Below are 18,909 nucleotides of genomic sequence, written 5' to 3'. Positions count from 1 at the left end.
ACTTCAGTGGTAGGGATTACAACGTCTGATGCTGAAGATATTTCAGCAGGAGTTGTCTTCACTGAGCCTAAAGAAGAGGCTTCAGTGGTTTTCTTCACCTTGACTGCAGGAGCAGTCTTTGTGGATGATTTCACTTTAGTTGATTTCTCAACTTTGGTTACTTTCTTGCTCAAAACTGGTGAACCAACTTTGACGGTAGAAGGACACTTACTGGCAACATGTGTTCTTTCACCACAGTGTTTACACTTCCTAAAACTARGAGTAGCTTTAGGGCCAGGAAGTATCAGACTAGAAGTGGGACCAGCTCTAAGGATTCCCTTCTCATTGGTTCTTGGAGGAACCTTTGAGGGAATGGATTCCTTAGGTGAAAAATTCACCCTGAGTTGTGACTTAGATTTCTGATGCGATTCAAATTTCCTAGACCCTGAAGAAGAAGAAGAAGTTTTACAAGTTAAAGGAATAGATTTAGATCTATTAGACTTGTTAGGCTCCTTAGAAAGGGATGGTGTAACAATGGATTTACCTTTGTCTTTGCACCCATAACTCAAAGGAGTTCCTTCAAGATGACTCTCAATAAAGGAAGAGGACTGAGATGAAGAAGTGTTAGGAATATAAGAGACAAAGGTACCAAATTTAAGCACAGACCTGTCTTTAACACATTCTTCCTGATCATAGAAGAATCCTAGACCAGTCGTATTCTTGGCCGGGATCTGAGTGTTAATGATCTCAGAGGCCTTGAGGGAAGCTTTGCACCACCCTTCAATGGTAGCTTTCTCAGCCTTGAGTTCAATGATTGCTCGCTCACGCTCTGCAACAGCTTTCTCACGTTCAACAGTGATGGCTTGGTTTACAATAACCTGATCTTTAAGATTTTCCTCAACAGAGGTCAGTTCTTTRATMTTAGAATGACAAATCTTCAATTGCTCTTGAAGATCAACATTAAGCATCTCAGCTTTTGATTTGCCATTGAGGGCATTGTAAAGGTCAACCGTCAGCGTATCTAGTGCAGAAAGACTAGAAGAAGGCTCATTCAAGATACATACCCGAGTAAGAGAAGATGGCTCATAGGAGGTAGATGCTTTAGAAGATCCTTTATAAGCATCAATGGCCATCAAGCAGACATAGACTTTATCCTCTTCGTCTGAAGATGATTCATCAGATGATTCAGCCYAGTCATGCTCTTCAGCAATAAGGCCTTTAGTCTTTCGCTGGTTGTTCTTCATCTTCTTGTATTTCTCCTTCAGTTTTAAGTATTTTTCATCTTTGGTCCTGAAGGAGGAGGAAACTTTAGAAGATGGCGTCGCAGTCTTCTTAGATCTGCACTTACCTGCAAAATGTCCGGGCCGGTGACAGTTGTAGCAGACAGCTGAAACCTTGTCTATTTTTTCAGACTTTGGCTTCTCCTTTAGGGATAGCTGAGGAGATCTGCGGAAATTGCTCTTGCTGGCGAACCTCCTGAATGACTTAGTCAGGAGTGCCAAGGACTCATCAAAATCTGTTAAATCAGATTCTGGAATGTCCTCAGAAGAATCTATTTCCGTGATGACCACGGGAGGTAGAGAAGAAACAAAAGGAGTAGAAGTTTCAACTGAAGAAGCTTCAGAGATCAAGGATAAAGAAGAGCTTTTCATTTCCCTGGAATATTTTACAAGATTTCTTTTCACTTGACGAGATTGCTCATGGTTAAGCAGAATCCCGTATAAGGTAGAAAAAGAAAGAGTGGACATGTCATTTGACATCTTGAGACACATGGAAAAGGTGTCCCAAGACTCAGGAAGGCATTCTAGAAACTTAGTCAAGGTTTCAGAATTAGAATATTCCCTGCCAACAGCCCTAAGATTAATAAGAAGGCAATTAAATCTTTGATGTACTTCAGACAGTGTCTCGGACTTTCCACAGAGAAAGCTTTCATACTGTCTTACTAGATTGATCTTTCTAGTCTCCTGAACCTGAGTGGTTCCTTCATATTGGACACAAAGAGTATCCCATACGGATTTAGAAGTTTTGAGTTTCATCACTAAGTGATAGATCTCATCAGGAAGAGACATAGCTATTATAGACCGAGCATGCGTGTCTATAGCTATTTTCTTCTTGTCCGCATCGCTCCACTGATGTGGAAGCTTTGGAATCTGCCGTTCAAGATTTGCGGCAGTCGTAGCTGTTTCTGGAACAGCCGGAACAATAGCAAATGGAATATATGGTCCATTTTCTATGTAGTGTAGAATTTCAGGATCCACACCTTCCAGAAAGAGGGACATCCGGTTCTTCCAGAGACTAAAATTGTCACGGACAAACCGGGGAGGTTTGGCAAGAGAGTCATTATCTTTTGTGTGTGTGTGTTTGTAATTTGTAAAGTCATTTGTAAGCAGTAAGTTATCTAAGAAGAGTTAAATTAATACAAAAAATTAGCCATACACAAGGAAAGAAAGAAAACACTGCTCTGATACCACTTGTTGGTCCCGTAAGGGTCTACAAGAAGAGAAACAATTTGTAGAAGGAGGGGTATGAATACAAACATAATATTTTCAAATTTAAAATATATATTGATARAGAAGATCAATACAGATTTTACAAGATTGTTTGCGGAAAGATAAGGTAATAAAAACCTATCTAAATAATCTTTGGTTACAAACAAAGCTTTAGCAGTTACAAGAAAAAAAGTTGCTAAAAGAAAGATCCTTTACTTAAGCTAGAAGATGCTTAAAGTAAGAATAAGGTTAGAGAGAGATGCGCGCTCTCTGCATGGAGAAGAAACACTTCTATTTATACSCAGTGCATTAAATGWYCATTTAATGCAATATGGTAGGTTTAGAGTGCRTGTCAAACCTTAAGAGGAAGGCTTGTCCTTTGCTACAGTGAATAGTACAAAAGCACTATTTCTGAGAAGACATCCTTACCTAAAGTTGGTGGACAAAGAGTCGACTAATCGGCTCCGTACCGTACTAACTTTTGTAAGGGTGTGAGTTTGTCCTTTGTGTGCATAAGGACAAGACAACAACAATCGTGCTAAGCAAGCTTCCTTTGATCGCTGAATGCTGGAATGACCTGAAGGTCTCATCATCATTCGCTGAAGCTAGAGCAGTCTTCACACATATATAGACAGGCTTGTAATCACTGAATACCACTTCAGATCACGTACTCGCCGGTCTCTAATCTTTAGTTTCAGTCTTCAACGTTTGCTGAAGGTTCTTTGGTGTGAGTGTTGTCTTCTTGAAGTATTGCTGTCTCTGATAGATTTACAATGCAAGTTCTTYAGCGATCACTGAACATACTCAGTGAAGATCGCTGGAACTGAAAATACAGAAACACAAATACAGCGTGAAAGAGAAAATGGATTATCATCAAATCACTGAGAGAGAGGATCAACACCTCTCTTCTCCATCCACTATCCATACCACCGATTGTCCTATTCCTAGAAAATGCCGGCAAAACCCACACACCATCTCTAATAAATCGCTGCATCTCATCCCTCTTGATTTCTCCTCACCATTTCGTCCCTGCAAACATCGATTAGTTAGGGTTTGAATATGTGTTATACTTTCATTTTGATTTAAGTTTGGACTACAGTTTATCAGTTGTTGGTCCATTTAGGGGTTCGAGGTGATGTTCATTTTGATTTTGTTTTTGGTTCTATTTTTGTTTTTGGATTTCAATTTTGATTTTGATTTTTGGATCTGAGGTTTGATTTAGATTTTGTGTAACTGGTGAAGAGTTTTTGTCCTTGTGTAATCGACAAGAGCTTTGTGTAATTGAAGATGGGTTTAGTCCATGTGTAATCGGTAGATTACAAAAGAGAAGCGGGTCCCCGGCGAACTGGTCCTTCTGTCTATATATACATTATGTTTGATATAATTATGTAATAGGTCCTTAAAGTTTGATATTTTTTATAAGAACAAGAAAATCAAGAAACCAGATAAAATGCTAAAATACTTCTCATTATATTGGACTTAATAGTCGCTAGGATGAGGAACGAAAACCGTTGCAAGGTGCCAAACGTGAGGGACAAATTTGTTAAAATAAAGTTGAGGGATGAAAAACCGTTGAAATTGGCAAATGTTAGGGGACCAAGTTTTTTTTTTACTCTAAAGCATATGATGTATAAGAGCTTACTAATTTGTATAGTGCATGAACCTACTACTCTGCTCACTTGACTTCGTACAAGGGCCTTTAGGCATAACCCTGCCCAAACTAGAGTTTCTCCTATTTGAATTTATACTGTCACCTTGACGTTTGTGTTTGTACACATGTAGAAAACACTTTTTTATGCTAAAAATTTTACATAATGGTAACACGATAAAACAATGAATCAAATGTAACACATAACATTAACATATTTCTAAAAACATGCCAGTAATCATTTGAAAAAATGCATGAAAATATCACCAGAGTGTACTAAACTTAAAATGGAGCAAGTATGCTACTTTTGAGAGCACCTTTATATCATAATATACACAAGTGTCGAAATTACTACTAAAAACTATTTCACGTTGGAACCATACTCAAAGTGTTCAAAACACGATTGCATAGGAGCTAGACATGACATTGAAAGAGGGATCCTAAACTCACACTTGGTCTCGCATTGCCCAGGTTTGACATAGCTCCTTTGGTTAATTATACATGCGCTCATTGGCGAGCTTATGCTTGCTTTCAATCTCGCTTGGTTTGAGGTAGGCTCTTTTTTTTCTTTGTGGGTTTTGTTGATTCATATTCATATTCTAAACTCCTCTAGGTTTTGAAATTTCAAAGGTTGGTTATGATTCTCAAAGAAATCTTGATGATACTGGTAAAAGCAACAACTTGGTGTCTCAAAATGAGGTTTTTCAATTTGGGTTTTTAGAGAAAGACATTTTGTACCTTTATTGAAGTACCATTAGTCAACAGGTATTGAAGGCGGATGACTGTGTTGGTCCAGAGACTGAAAAGTTGGTGTTCTTCACTTGATGCTAGGTTAATTTAAGCACCAGAAATGGAGTTGTGGTCTCCTCATCATGTAAAAACCCAATAAATGTAATGAAATTGGCATAAATCGATCAGTTTAAACAAAATATATCTTCTCGAGCAGTGGAGGAGGAATGACGAGCGGTAGCAACAAGGGAGGAGGGAGGTATGGGGCTGAAACCTAATCTCAAAAAAGGGGGGCAAGTATAGAAAGAAAGGATTTGACCCGTGTAAACATAAATTTGACCCTGATTCGGTAAGATTTCGATAAGCATCTCATTCAGATCTCAGTCAGATATGTGATTTGGTAAACACGTCGACTGATAACCGAACCGAGTCAAATTTGTTGATCGAGTTAGGCTAGTCAGCCACTAGGAAACAACCTCTTAGTCAACATACATGCAAGAGGTGAGAAGACTTAAATTTGATTCTAAACATGCCTTTAACTACAATTTGTGATTTTTTTTTGATAAATCAAACTCCCTTTTAGACATAAACTCAATCTTAACTAGTCGTGCTGTTAATTCCCTTGAGTGTCAATATCTTGTTTGGAACTCTAAAAATGGAATATTTCGAGTTTCATTTGACATAGTTAATTGGTTTTGGTGTATTATTGGATTAAGATTGCTACGCTAAACTTTTATTTACTTAAAACTAAGTATAAATATTTAAAAAATAGTATGTGTATTTTTAAAGTAATTGTTGAAAGTTTGACTCAAGCAATAACAACAAACTAATTAACTTCAGAAATTGACCAACAAGTAAAAATATCATGATTTCCAAGTTCCAACCTTTGACTTCAATCTTGTTACCTTTTTCTGGTAAAACGGGTCCCTCTAATTTGGGATTTGTCTTTTGACCTTTAACTTTTCGAACATGACATTTTTCTCCTGATTTCAATATTTCTTTCAAAACAGTCCAATTTCATTTGCTTTTTTATTTTTAAAAGAATTTGAGGATTATACTTTAGCTAAGAACCAGCCAACGTGAAGTTATACCAAAGGGTCTAATAAAAAAAATGTTCATTTAATACATTTTGAATCGAATATCTAATTGTAATCATGTTAAAATAATTTCAAATTTTAATTTTTAATTGAATTGTTTAGAGAGTTAAAAATCCAAATCAAATGAACGGGTCAACTCAAAATTATTGTTATTTTGAATTTTGTTTTATGTGATATTTGTATTTGGTTGAAATGTGTTGGATATCAGATTTTTTAAAATTCAATTTTTTTAGATTAGATTGTAAAAATCCAATGTCTAAAGAATAATTAAATTGTATCATTTTCGTCAAAAAAAAAATCATGAGAATCTACTTAACGAACAAATCCACGAGTGAGTAACTTAACTGACAATCAGATTTTTCAGATGGCCGCCACCAAGAACCGGAATCCATTCCAACCGCACATTTCTTATATACAATACAAGCAATAAACCTCCCTTCTCAAAAGGAAAACCGAAGATGGCGGGTGTGGTTGTGGTTGGCACCACACTCATGGCAATCCACCATAGAACCCTAAAACCCACACCCCTACCCCTTTCCATATCCCAATTCAACCTTCAATACCCATCTCTCCGATTCAATCTTCCACGTCCTGCTTCCATCATGTCTGCAACTGCCGCCACTCCCAACGCCGCCCTCATTCATCAACACAGCACCCTCGGTAATCTCCTCTTTCATACCTACTTTCTTTACAATTCCTAACTGTTTCTAATTAATGATTCTATTTTTTTTATTCCAACTGCTTACTTTTTCTGAATGATTTTATCAAGATTGGAATTCTAGATTAATTTTCTTTTCTGATGTTCTTATTTCTTTATGATGATAACTGAAAAAGAATGCTGGTCTGAGTTTGCTCGTAATATTTCTGGAGAATGGGATGGCTTTGGAGCTGATTTCACCCTAGATGGCAAGCCAATCGAGCTTCCTGAAAACGTAGTTCCGGATGCTTATCGAGATTGGGAGGTTAAAGTGTTCGATTGGCAGACTCAATGCCCGACTCTTGCTCAACCAGACAACTCCAACGCCATATACAAATTAATAAAGCTGCTTCCTACAGTTGGTTGCGAAGCTGATGCTGCCACTCGGTTTAGCATCGATGAGAGGAGTATAGGAGGTACAGATAACATGGTTTCCGCATTTGCATACCAATCCACTGGATGCTATACGGCTGTCTGGTCAACGGGTTCATCAAGAGTATTCGAGTTGGAGCATTGTTTGATCGATCCTCGTGATAAAGAGTCGCGTGTGAGGATCATTCAAATTATAGGTGTTGATGAAAACAAGAGGTTAGTGTTGAAGAACATTAAAGTGTTTGTCGAACAATGGTATGGTCCATTTAGAAACGGGGATCAGTTAGGTGGATGTGCCATCCGTGATTCTGCTTTTGCTTCGACACAAGCACTTCAAAGTTCACAAGTTTCAGGTGTGTGGCAATGTTCAAGCTCCAAAGCCAGCTTCCAAGACTCTTCCAATGTGAGTTTATCAGAACAAATTTGCATCTTTAATTGATGGGTATGCTTTGATTTCGTTAATTAACCACTTGAATTCGTCTGTAATCATGGCAGAGCTTTCTTCAACAACTCATAAAAGTTGATGGCGTAGAGAAATTGGTAAGAGATGAAGAGCATGTGGTATTGCTCCCAAAGAACTTGTGGAGTTCAGTGAAAGAAACAGAAGACGGAGAAAATATATGGTGCGAGGTGGGATGGGTGTTGGAAGCAGGGCACGGTATCACATCAAAATGCATCTTTTCAAGAAACGCGGAGTTAAAAGTATATGCTTTTCTTCGTTAAGTACTCTGTCGTTTATCATTGCTATTGCTATATAATTCTAATAAGTATGCATCTTGGATTCTTTTGCAGGAGATCGTAACTTCATTGGAAGCTTCATCTCCAGGATCAGGAGTATAGCACCTTCAATGGGTGTATAATGAATTCTATTAACAGCTGTTCGTGCTTGAAGCTGGAATTGCAGTTTGAATAGTCAAACTTGCTTACAATAAGTAGATAGAATAAAATGAATTTTCTTTTTGATGTGCTTGTTTTTGTTTGATATTGTATATAATAAGCAAAGAAACATATGAAGTTGTATAATAAGTTTAGTTGATTCAACTAGCTATTAAAATTAAGCAATAAGTGAAAGTGTTGTACCACTTGCAAGAATTTGAACAACAACAAAAACAACAAGAAAGAAGAACAAGAAACTGTGCACTCATTAAGTTCTCACATAATACACCAACATAAAACAAAGCATCAAACGTCGACGGCCATCCAATTCTTCAGCAACCATTAAATCAAAGCTCAATTGCCTATTATCATCCTGCTGTACAATCTGCAATTTGTATGCATACAAGAATATAAACTATTATTGATAATGTCAAATATTCAGACTGTTGGGAGTTACCTGTGTGGAAAGGAAATACTGGCTAGAGAGCCCCTGGTGCGTCTCTCATGCTCATATTCAGACTGTTGCGCATCGTTCTTCTTCCAACACCTGCATTTCCTTTTGTCATCATGGCCACAAATTCCCCATAATCAATCCTCCCATCCTGTATCATTCAAATTTCCCAATATTATATTTATTGATAAGGAAACAGCAGATGATACTCGATTAATTAACCATGGAGGAGGAGGGATACGAGGACTTACGTTATCTTGGTCAACTTCTCTGATGATATCCTCTACAAGAAAATCAGTCATATTGTGATCCGCACAAGCTTGCTGAAGCTCATCAACTGTTATATAACCACTTCCATCTTTGTCAAAATACTGGAATGCCGCCACAAGGTGCTCCTCTCGTTCCAGTTTGTTGAGGTGAATCGTAGCAGCCACAAATTCTCCATAATCAATTGTCCCACTGTTGTCCACATCGGCCTGAAAACCACCCACATCACACATCATCACCTAACACAACACAATTCAATACCAATATCAATATCAATATCAATAATTAACACTTACTGCATCCATAAGATCTCGTATCTCTGTATCTTTCAACGTAGAACCAAACTTCCTTAAACCAGCTTTAAGTTCATCAAATGTTATTGCACCGCTGTTATCAGTATCCATTGCCTTGAACATTTCTCTCAAACCAGCAATCTCCTCTTCAGACAGGCTTTCTGCTATAACCTGGAGGGGAAAAAACATTCAGCATCGCTTTTGCATAAATCAAACATGGCTTTTTCAAATAAATGTTTACATTCAGTAGTATGCACATACCCTCAAAGCCATCTTCTTTAACTTATTCATTGCAGAGAACTGCTTCAAACGAGAAAGAACTGCTGGATCCAGTGCTCTATCAGGAGCAACACCATTTTCACAAATCCAAGGATGACCTGTACAATTCCGATAACTGCATAAATAATCTTGAAGCTGATAATGATGATGGTAAGTTGGCAACAAACAACTAGAATTAATGTTTGTTCCACACAAGAACAAAAACAAGCAACCAAAAAACACAAGACATTCTAAGATAACATGATTCAGAAAAGTAGAACATACAGAGAACTTCATGAGCAGTTAGGCGGTCTGAGGGTCGAGAGCATAACATCTTCTTAATAAGATCCTTTGCACTGTTAGATATAAGGGGCCACGGGTCTGATTCAAAGTCTATATATCCCTTCAAAACTGCATCAAATATCCCCTGTTGTGTTTCTACAGAAAAGAATACTAAAGTGAGCATTCTTGATGATAAAATCCACCACACAAAGATGAAATGAACATTTCTGCTGCATGCTTAACACGTACGTACCAGCCCAAAACGGAGGGACACCACTTAGTAGTATGTAAAGTATCACGCCGGCTGTCCACACATCTGCTTCTGGACCATAATGCTTCAAAAGCACCTCAGGAGCCACATAATATGGGCTTCCTACCACATCTGTGAAAATTTGACCTGAACCAACCACAACCACATTGGGAGTCAGATGATAGCACCACATTAACCACAAGCTCTTGAAACCAGCTAGACTAAACCCATGTTTGGCAACCATAAGCTAGCTTATTTAAAAGACCCTATTTGTTTCGTCATAATCAAGCTTTTTGAAACGCCACTTCAACTAGTGTTCCAATAAGCTTTCTCCCACTTTTTTCCAATTATGCCTGTTATACTTTTCTAATTAATTTTTCAAACATGCACTTTTAAGTCATTTTACATTGTTATCTAGCTTATTATCAACTAAGTTTTACCAAAAAATGACTAGTTTATCAGCCAACAACTAGCTTAAAAGCCTAAATTTACCTGGCTTGAAGAAAACGGAGAGTCCGAAATCAATAGCCTTGAGTGAGAAATCATCATCTCTGTTAACCAACAAGAAGTTCTCGGGTTTCAAGTCTCTGTGCATAACCCCAAGTGAGTGGCATGCCTCAACCACGCCCACAATGATCTTTGTCAACTCAGCAGCCTTCCTCTCACTATAATGTCCCCTCTGAATGATCCTATCGAACAATTCTCCTCCATTACAAAGCTCCATAACAATATGAACATAAAGAGGATCTTCATATGCACCCTTAATGGTGACAATATTCTTGTGTCCTGCCAAATGGTGCATTATTTGAATCTCTCTCCTAACATCCTCCAAATCCTCTTTGGAAATCAACTTCCGCTTCGAAATTGATTTACAAGCATAATCTACACCAGTTAAAATTTCTGTGCACAAATAGGTGGTGCCGAATTGACCCTGGCCTAACTTCTGACCCAAAGTGTAGACATCACGAATGTTGTCGGTTTTATGACCAAGAACATAGTATGCTTGATTAGAGTTCCCATGGCGGCTCATGATGACCTCTTTCTTAGGAACAGGTAAGGGTTTGGGATTGGGATCCTTGGAAAATTCTTGGGCTATAAGCTGTTGGGAGATCAAGGTAGTTGGTGAGTAATCCAAAGAGTTGTTAGAAGGGTTTTGTGCGGAAATAGATTGGTCTTCAGGCTTATTGAAGCCCTGTGTGTTTTTTATTCCAAAAGATCCACGGCATGTGTTGCCCATAAAAACAATCAAGAATCCTTAACACAAACAAAGATTACAAGCCTTTCTGTCATCCACTCTTGTTCTCATCAAATTTGCTGCAAAAAGAATGGTCAAATTCTACAAATATCCTCAGATCACAAACTCAGGCATTCCATCAAGAAATCTTTTTCTATCCTGTTAGTTGCTGAACAAAATAAAGCATAAAGATAGAAGAACTAAAGTGACACAATAAAAGACCTTTCTTTTCTTAATAAAAAGATCTCGTGACAGATCGGATAAGTAATCTTAAGTTCATCACAAAAACCCCATCTGAGAAAACTTGTTGAAAATGAAGAGAAAGCTTTCAAGGTTGCTGATTTCATAGGAAACCCATGTGAGAAATTGTTAAAAAGAAGAGAAAAAAAGGTGGGAAGTGAATGAAGTAAGTACGGAGTTTGCAGTTAATAGAGATAGATCTAGCAAAAGTACCTGATGGATGAATATAAAACTGAAGCAGCGATCAGGGTCAGAATCAGAAGAAGAAGAAGAAGAAGAAGAAGAAGAAGAAGAAGAAGATTATGGATGATGGTGGTGGATATGAATATGATTGTGAATATTGGGTGGGTGTTGACAACTATAAAATTTATGTAAAATAGGAAGCCTCCCGTGTTATTGCCAAGAAGGAACGGAGGAGGAGGTGGAGGTGGTGGTGGTGGTGGAAGTTTGGGTGCTGACCAGCTTACTACTCACCCTCACCCATCTCCTCCCCCTCTTGACTTTCTCTATCCACACCACAACAATATTGCACATCACCCCCTCAATCTACCCATTACATTCCCATCACTTCTCCTTCCAACAAAAAATATCTCAAAAACACCCAAATCGAAATGGTTGTTTACTAATTGTTTCTTATCAAATAACGTTTACGCCTTTACGGTAACGAACGATGATATGTGTCCACTCTCTTTGACCTATAATACGGTTGACCGAGATGTCCTTGTAAATATTAAGAGTTTCACTTACTTGGTGTTTTCAGGCTATTCATTATAACTCCAGCCTTTGCCTTTGGTGTAAATCTTGAATCTTACTTGATGTTGTTTAGTTAGGGTTTAAATTAAATTTAGATGGAGGGTTATATGAGAGCATTGGATGAATGTTTAAGGGAGGAAAGGAACATAGGTTTGAAAGAGTCAATAAAGTATAAATTTCCAATCTTGGACATATCAATCATCAGAAACACTTGCATTGGGCAGACACGGATCTCTGGTATGAGGGGTATAAAGGGCAAACAGAAAATGTCACACCCACCATTCCCCAATTATTATATTTTTTTCCTTCTACTTCTTATAAATGCATAGATTCATTGGATATGAAAAACAAAACAAAACAAAACAAAAGAAATTCAATTTCCATTTTTCTTTTCTTTTAAATAAGCTACAATTATTATTATTTTTTTCACATCATTCTTTTACTAACATATTTTTAGTAGAAACCTATTTTTATAAATCTTCTCCAATATAAAACCTTTCCGAATTTTTTTTTATTAATTATATTATAATCTATCATCATCTATTTAAAATGCTTTATAAAATCCCCTCATTTAAGTTGTCATCTTAAAGTTCACGTTATATTTTTTGAAAAATAGAAATTACTTAACATTAAAATTCAAATATTTAAAAACATTACGATAAGCGATATTTAAAAATTACTTGGCATACCTACAAAACCAAATGGACCCTAAGGTGGTGTTTGGTTCACAGATTCTGGAGGAATCTGATGGAATTGGATTGTTGAATTCCATTAACCAAATTGCATTCCCTCGTTTGGTTCATTCTTTTTCACGAAATAAATCTTCAAAATTCTACAAATTCCACAAATAAAGAAATTAAACATTCCTTAGCAACTACATGATATTTTAATGGAATAGAATCTCTATATTCATTATACCAAATATGTTCTTAACCTAATATACTCTAATCTCATAAAACTCAATATAACCATCGTCGACCACCTTCGACCATTATTGATCTGAACTACCGCTGACCACCACCGACTACCACCGATTTGAACACTGCCTACCACCACCACCACCGATTACCATCGATCTGAACCACCGCCGACCACCACCACCGACTACCACCGATCACCACCGATCTGAACCACCGCCGACCACCACCACCGACTACCACCGATCACCACCGATCTGAACCACCGCCGACCACCACCACCGACTACCACCGATCTGAACCACCACCGCCACCACCACCGACTACCACCGATCTGAACCACCGCCGACCACCACCACCGACTACCACCAATCTGAACCACCGCCCACTACCACGGATCTGAACCACCGCCGACCACCACCACCGACTACCATCGATCTGAACCACCGCCGTCTACCACCGATCTGAACCACCGCCGACCACAACTGCCGACCACCGATAAAAACCACCGCTGATCTGAACCACTGCTGATCTGAACCACCGCTGACCACTACCAATCTAAACCACTATCGGACACCACTGATCTGAGCCATCACTGATCTGATTCACTGTTAATTTGAACTACTGTCGATAACCGCCATCTGAACCACCATGGACCACCACCGATTTGCACCATTGTCGACCATCGCCATTTGAACCACCACAAACCACCATCGATCTGAACCACCGCCGACCATCGTCGATTTAGTAACGTCGTTTGGCTTATGATATATTTCGGTTGTGTCTTTTATATTGTTTTACATATTAAATGATTATTTTATTTAAGTGTTTTTAGTTTTAAAAAAATTAAAATTTCCAAAAAAATGGCATTTTGGTCATTTACCAATATATTATTCCAATTCTAAAGCTATATTTCATGAACCAAATAGACATACTCCAATTCCTTAACATATTACATTCCAACGTTTGCCAACCAAACAGGTTGTCAAATCTGACAACATTCCATTCCAATTCCTTCAGGTGGCGTTTGGTTCGCAGAATGTTTTCGGATGGAATGAAATATGTTAAAAGAATTTGACTTTAAAGGAATTGGAATGAAATGTTGTCAGATTTGACTACCTGTTTGGTTGGCAGACATTGGAATGGAACATGTTAAGAAATTGGGATCTATCTGTTTGGTTCACAGAATGTAGCTTTAGAATTGGAATAAAATATTGGTAAATTACCAAAACGCCCTTTTTTGAAAAATTTATTTTTTTTAAAATTAAAAATACTTTAATAAAATAATTATTTAATATATAAAATACACAACCTAAATATAACCATAAGCCAAACGATGTTACTAAATCGACGGTGGTTGGCGATGGTTCAGATCAGTGGTGGTCCGTAGTGGTTTAGATGGAGGTGGTCTGTGGTAGTTCAGGTAGGCTGTGGTGGCGGTGGTTGTTCAAATTGGTGGTGGTCGCCCGACGGTGATTCAGATCGATGGTAGTCGTCGGTGGTTGGCAGTGATATAGATCGATGATGGTCTGTTGTGGTTCAGGTGACGTTGGTCGGATGTGGTTCAGATCGACGATGGATTAGATCGATGGTTGTTCAGATAGGTGATGGTCAATGGTGGTTTAGATTGGCGGTGCTTTAGATCAATAGTAGTTCGTAGTGGTTCAGATCGATGGTGGTCTGTAGTGGTTCAGATGACGATAGTCGGTAGTGGTTCAGATCAGTGGTGGTCCATGGTGGTTCAGATGGCGGTTATCGGCGGTGGTTCAAACTGATAATGAATCAGATCAGTGGTGGCCTAGATCGACGGTGTCGATGGTGGTTCAGATCGGTAGTGGTCAGCGGTGGTTTAGATCAGCATGGTGGTTTAGATTGGTAGTGGTCAGTAGTGGTTTAGATCAGCAGTGGTTCGGATCGGTGGTAGTCGGTGGTGGGGGTCGGCGGTGGTTCATGTCGGTAGTGGTGGTCGGCAGTGGTTTGGCGGTCGGCGGTGGTTCAGATCGATGGTGGCGGTCGGCGGTGGTTCAGATCGGTGGTGGCGTCGGCGGTGGTTCAGATCGGTGGTAGTCGGCAGTGGTTCAGATCGATGGTAGTCGACAGTGGTTCAGATTGGTGGTAGTCGGTCGTGGCGGTCGACGGTGGTTCAAATCGGTTGTAGTCGGTGGTGGTGGTCGGTGGTGGTGGTCAGGGTGGTTCAAATCGATAGTGGACGGAGGTGGTCAACGATGGTTATATTGAGTTTTATGAGATTAGAGTATATTAGGTTAATGGCATATTTGATATAATGAAGAAAGAGATTCCATTCCATCAAAATACCATGTAGTTGCTAAGGAATGTTAAATTCGTTTATTTGTGGAAATTGTAGGATTTTGAAGATTCTTTTCATGAAAAAGAATGAACTAAACGAGAGAATGAAATTTGGTCAATGGAATTCAACATTCCAATTCCATCAGATTCCTCCAGAATCTACGAACCAAACGCTACCTCAAAGTCAAATTTCTTTAACAGATTCCATTCCATTCAAAAACATTATGCGAACCAAACGCCACCATGGATTTTGTGAAGGGATTTGGAATTGGAATCTTGGTGTATTCAGTTTGATAGATTTGGAATGGAATGAAATGGAATTCCATTATTTTTAAATAATTTATAAAAACATATTTAAAAATAATTAAATCACCTTTTATTAATAAATTATTAGAAAACAAGAGTCTTCAACATATTTTAAAACATTATTATATAGAAATCCTACGAAATCCCTTGAAATCTCAACCATCCTCATGAGATTTCAAAATCCTATGTTTGAGGATTTCAAATAAATCGTAGGATTTCAAATCTGAACAAATCCTACAAATCAAACAGAAGATTGGAATTGATTTGAAATCCAAATCCATTCCATTCCTACAAACCAAACGGATCCTAAGAGGATGTTTGGTTCGCAGAATGATTTCTGAAGAAATGTAATCTGTCAAAGGAATTGGAATATCTGAGGAGTGGGAATAGAATGTTATCAGTTTTAACCAAGTGTTTGATTGGTAGCATTGAAATGAAATTGGTCTATTTGGTTTGCAAAGGAATTGAAATAGAATAATGAAAATAATATATTTTATTTAGTTAACATTTTATCTGAATTTTTTTATGTAATTTACATTTATTTCCATTAATTTGTTTTTAGTTTTGGTAATTGAATTATAATGAAATGATGATTAAAAACTGTTTGACTAGTTAACCTTCCTTCCTCATCCTCTTCCCTTTCTTTTACCTAGACCATAATCGTCCTCTTCATCTTTTTCCTTCATCTTTTTTACTTCTTCTTCCCTATTGTAGCATCGTTTTTGCTGGCCAAGTGTAGCACCCCAAATTTAAGGGTTGTTTGTAAAGTATGTAAAAGTCGAGGACAGAAAAGGATTGATGGTAGATATAGAGTAATGGAAGGGAGGTTGAAAAAGTCAAGTGAGAGACGTGAGTCATGGAGAGACTTAGTCTCACCCTTATCGCTGGAAGTTGGGAACAAAGTTTAAGCCTCTTTTTAGGGGGGGAGGGACCCAGATGAAGGGGAGAAAAAGGAAAGAAAAAAAAGGAGGATTCTTCGATTCATTGTTTTGATGAAATTCAAGAAGAAAAGAAAACGAGAGGATTTGGCAAAGGTCTAGCAAGAAGAAAGGGTTGTTGAAAGGATCAATTCAAGTTTCCTGTAGAAAGTTTTGGAGACTCGATCATTGGTCTTTGGTGTTCGGATCGAAAGAAAAGAATAAAGGAAAATACAGAATTCTACCGTTGCTCAACTATTCAACAACTCTGGTGAATTTTCATGACTCGTTTTCCCCAAAGGGAGGATACGCAATTAGTTTTGTTACGATTTACACAGCTTAATTGTTATACATTAATTGTTAAATTGTTTAGCCATTGTAAATATGATTGCTACTGTTATTTTATATTACTCACATGTGATAATTATTAGTACCAATAACTCGATTTAGCTCATTGGTACTTAGCAATAGTTACATAGTTCAAAATCAGAAAGTTTGAAGTCTTATACTTCAAACTTAAGACTTACAGTTCAGAGTTAGAAACTCTGAAGGCTTATATTTCAGACTTAAGACTTACAGTTCAGAGTTTAGAAACTCTGAAGACTTATACTTCAGAGTTAAGACTTACAATTCAGAATTATAAAAGTCCGAAGACTTATACTTCAGACTTAAGACTTACAGTTCAAAGTTAGAAACTCTGAAGGCTTATATTACGACCCAAGGATAAACTAAATCTTTGGATTTAATTTAATATTTAAATTGTTGTTCTATAGTCAATTGTAGCTATAAATGAGTAGCTAGTTTAGCTCCTAAATAGTCTCCTAATCAAATATCTCGGCTAGTTTAGCTCCTAAATAGTCTCCTAGTCTATTGTATATCTCGGCTATATATAGCCTCTCTTTGTAAATTAATTAATACACAATAAAATACAATTCATAGAAATCCTAATACCTTATAGCTTATACTTCAGAGTTCAAACTTACAGTTCAGAATTATAAAGTCTGAAGACTTATACTTTAGATTTAAGACTTACAGTTCAGAGTTAGAAGGTATGAAGACTTATACTTCAAAGTTAAGACTTATACTTAGTCTGGTAGTACAACTCAGAGATAAGGAAAATCTTTAAGACTTAGACATAGTGAGATCTTTTAGACCAGAGATCTGAAGATTGGTCTTGCGATCATTCTAGTTCAGATCTGCAAATTTTCATTCTTAATCCAAATACAATACAACATATTACTTTCATATTATTTTGGTCCTAACATGATTGACAGAGGATCAGTCATAAGTTTGGAGAATTGTTGTAATTCAAATATGTTATTACAATGCTTAATGTTATGTTGTCTTCGTATTTCATGAACTTATTTAGCTTTGTTAAGCTAACTCATGTTGTGTATCTTAGGAGGCACTCATGTGGGTACTAGCAAAGGGATATAGTCGGCGTAGTCCGTTAGCTAGTTCACTAGGCTGCTTTTTTTTATATATTATTATTTGTTATATTAAATAGTCCGGTATGGGATTGACTTCTATTATTTAGTTTTCGATTTTCGCTTTTAAACTTAAGTTTGATGGGTCTAACGTTTGGGTTAGACTTTCATTGTATTTCATGATGAAATTTTTAGTTTATTTCGTTTTTAGCGTTATTGTTGTCTATTTTTCTATAACACCTTCTTGGCTCTTTTGGGAGGGTGTTACACCAAGAATCTGAAAGTTTCCATCACAACATCATTATTCCGGCCGACCTTTTACTTGTGAACATCTGATGTCATTCCATGAACGGTTCCATCAAGAGAAAAACAACCCAAGAATCGAGAAACAAATCGAGAGAAAAAACAAATCCATGAACGGTTCCATCGAGAGACGCAAACAGATCGAAGAAGAAGAAGAAGGAGACGACATTAGTTGCAGACCGATATGGTTTCAAGAACCCAACTCAAGAAGGAAATTCAGAAAGGAGATAATAGCTTGGTGGATCATGAGCAAAATCGTAACCCAAATCAAGAAGAAAAATCAAAAAAGGAGATAACAACTTGGTGGATCGGTCAAAGACCTTCCAGCCTAGTGGTAAAGGCTTGGACATGACATAGTCATGAACCCAAGTTCGAGCCCTGGGAGGGGAGTGTTGACGACATTTAAGTGGGGCCATGTTTAGACTCCAAATTTGCCGGGGATTAGTCGGGTTTTAGCCTGGACACCCTTACAAAACTTGGTGGATCGTGAGCAAAATTGTAACTAGATCAAGAACCTAAAAGTCGATCGTGAGCAAATATCCGGCATCTTGGAAGATCTTGAAGATGAAGCAAAGGTCCTATATGTGGGTTTTATGATTTAATGAGTGTGTTTTTGTCATTTTAGAAATCTTGATTGGAATGGATTTCAATTCCATCTCTTTTGTGAAAGAATGGTGAAATCTTTATTTGAGGGAATGTTTGAAATTCAATTCAATTCCATTTCATGGGTAACTAAACGTCATAATGGAATTAACCATTCCAATTCCATTTCATGGGTAACTAAACGTCATAATGGAATTAACCATTCCAATTCCAT

The 18,909-nt window shown here is 37.6% G+C and overlaps 2 protein-coding genes across 2 annotated transcripts; one reads left to right on the top strand and one right to left on the bottom strand.

The window, feature by feature from the left end:
- Positions 1-6,387: 6,387 nt before the first annotated feature.
- LOC112501945 lies at positions 6,388-8,071 on the top strand. Its single transcript, XM_025105735.1, has 4 exons — positions 6,388-6,602; positions 6,777-7,414; positions 7,507-7,713; positions 7,804-8,071. Exons 1-4 carry the CDS (start codon positions 6,401-6,403, stop codon positions 7,849-7,851), a joined length of 1,095 nt encoding a protein of 364 aa, XP_024961503.1. The 5' UTR covers positions 6,388-6,400; the 3' UTR covers positions 7,852-8,071.
- On the bottom strand, positions 8,032-10,925 carry LOC112501944 (calcium-dependent protein kinase 26). Its single transcript, XM_025105734.1, has 8 exons — positions 10,181-10,925; positions 9,692-9,835; positions 9,442-9,594; positions 9,160-9,275; positions 8,902-9,069; positions 8,590-8,814; positions 8,345-8,489; positions 8,032-8,272 (listed from the first exon to the last, which is right to left on the bottom strand). Exons 1-7 carry the CDS (start codon positions 10,923-10,925, stop codon positions 8,367-8,369), a joined length of 1,674 nt encoding a protein of 557 aa, XP_024961502.1. The 3' UTR covers positions 8,032-8,272; positions 8,345-8,366.
- Positions 10,926-18,909: the final 7,984 nt, after the last annotated feature.

The sequence above is a fragment of the Cynara cardunculus genome, unplaced genomic scaffold (assembly GCF_001531365.2).
Source record: "Cynara cardunculus var. scolymus isolate 2C unplaced genomic scaffold, CcrdV1 Un_Scaffold_723, whole genome shotgun sequence".
In the NCBI taxonomy this organism is placed as follows: Eukaryota; Viridiplantae; Streptophyta; class Magnoliopsida; order Asterales; family Asteraceae; genus Cynara; species Cynara cardunculus.
The sequence above is the reverse complement of the archived record's forward strand: the minus strand, read 5'-3'. Positions and strand labels throughout refer to the sequence as shown.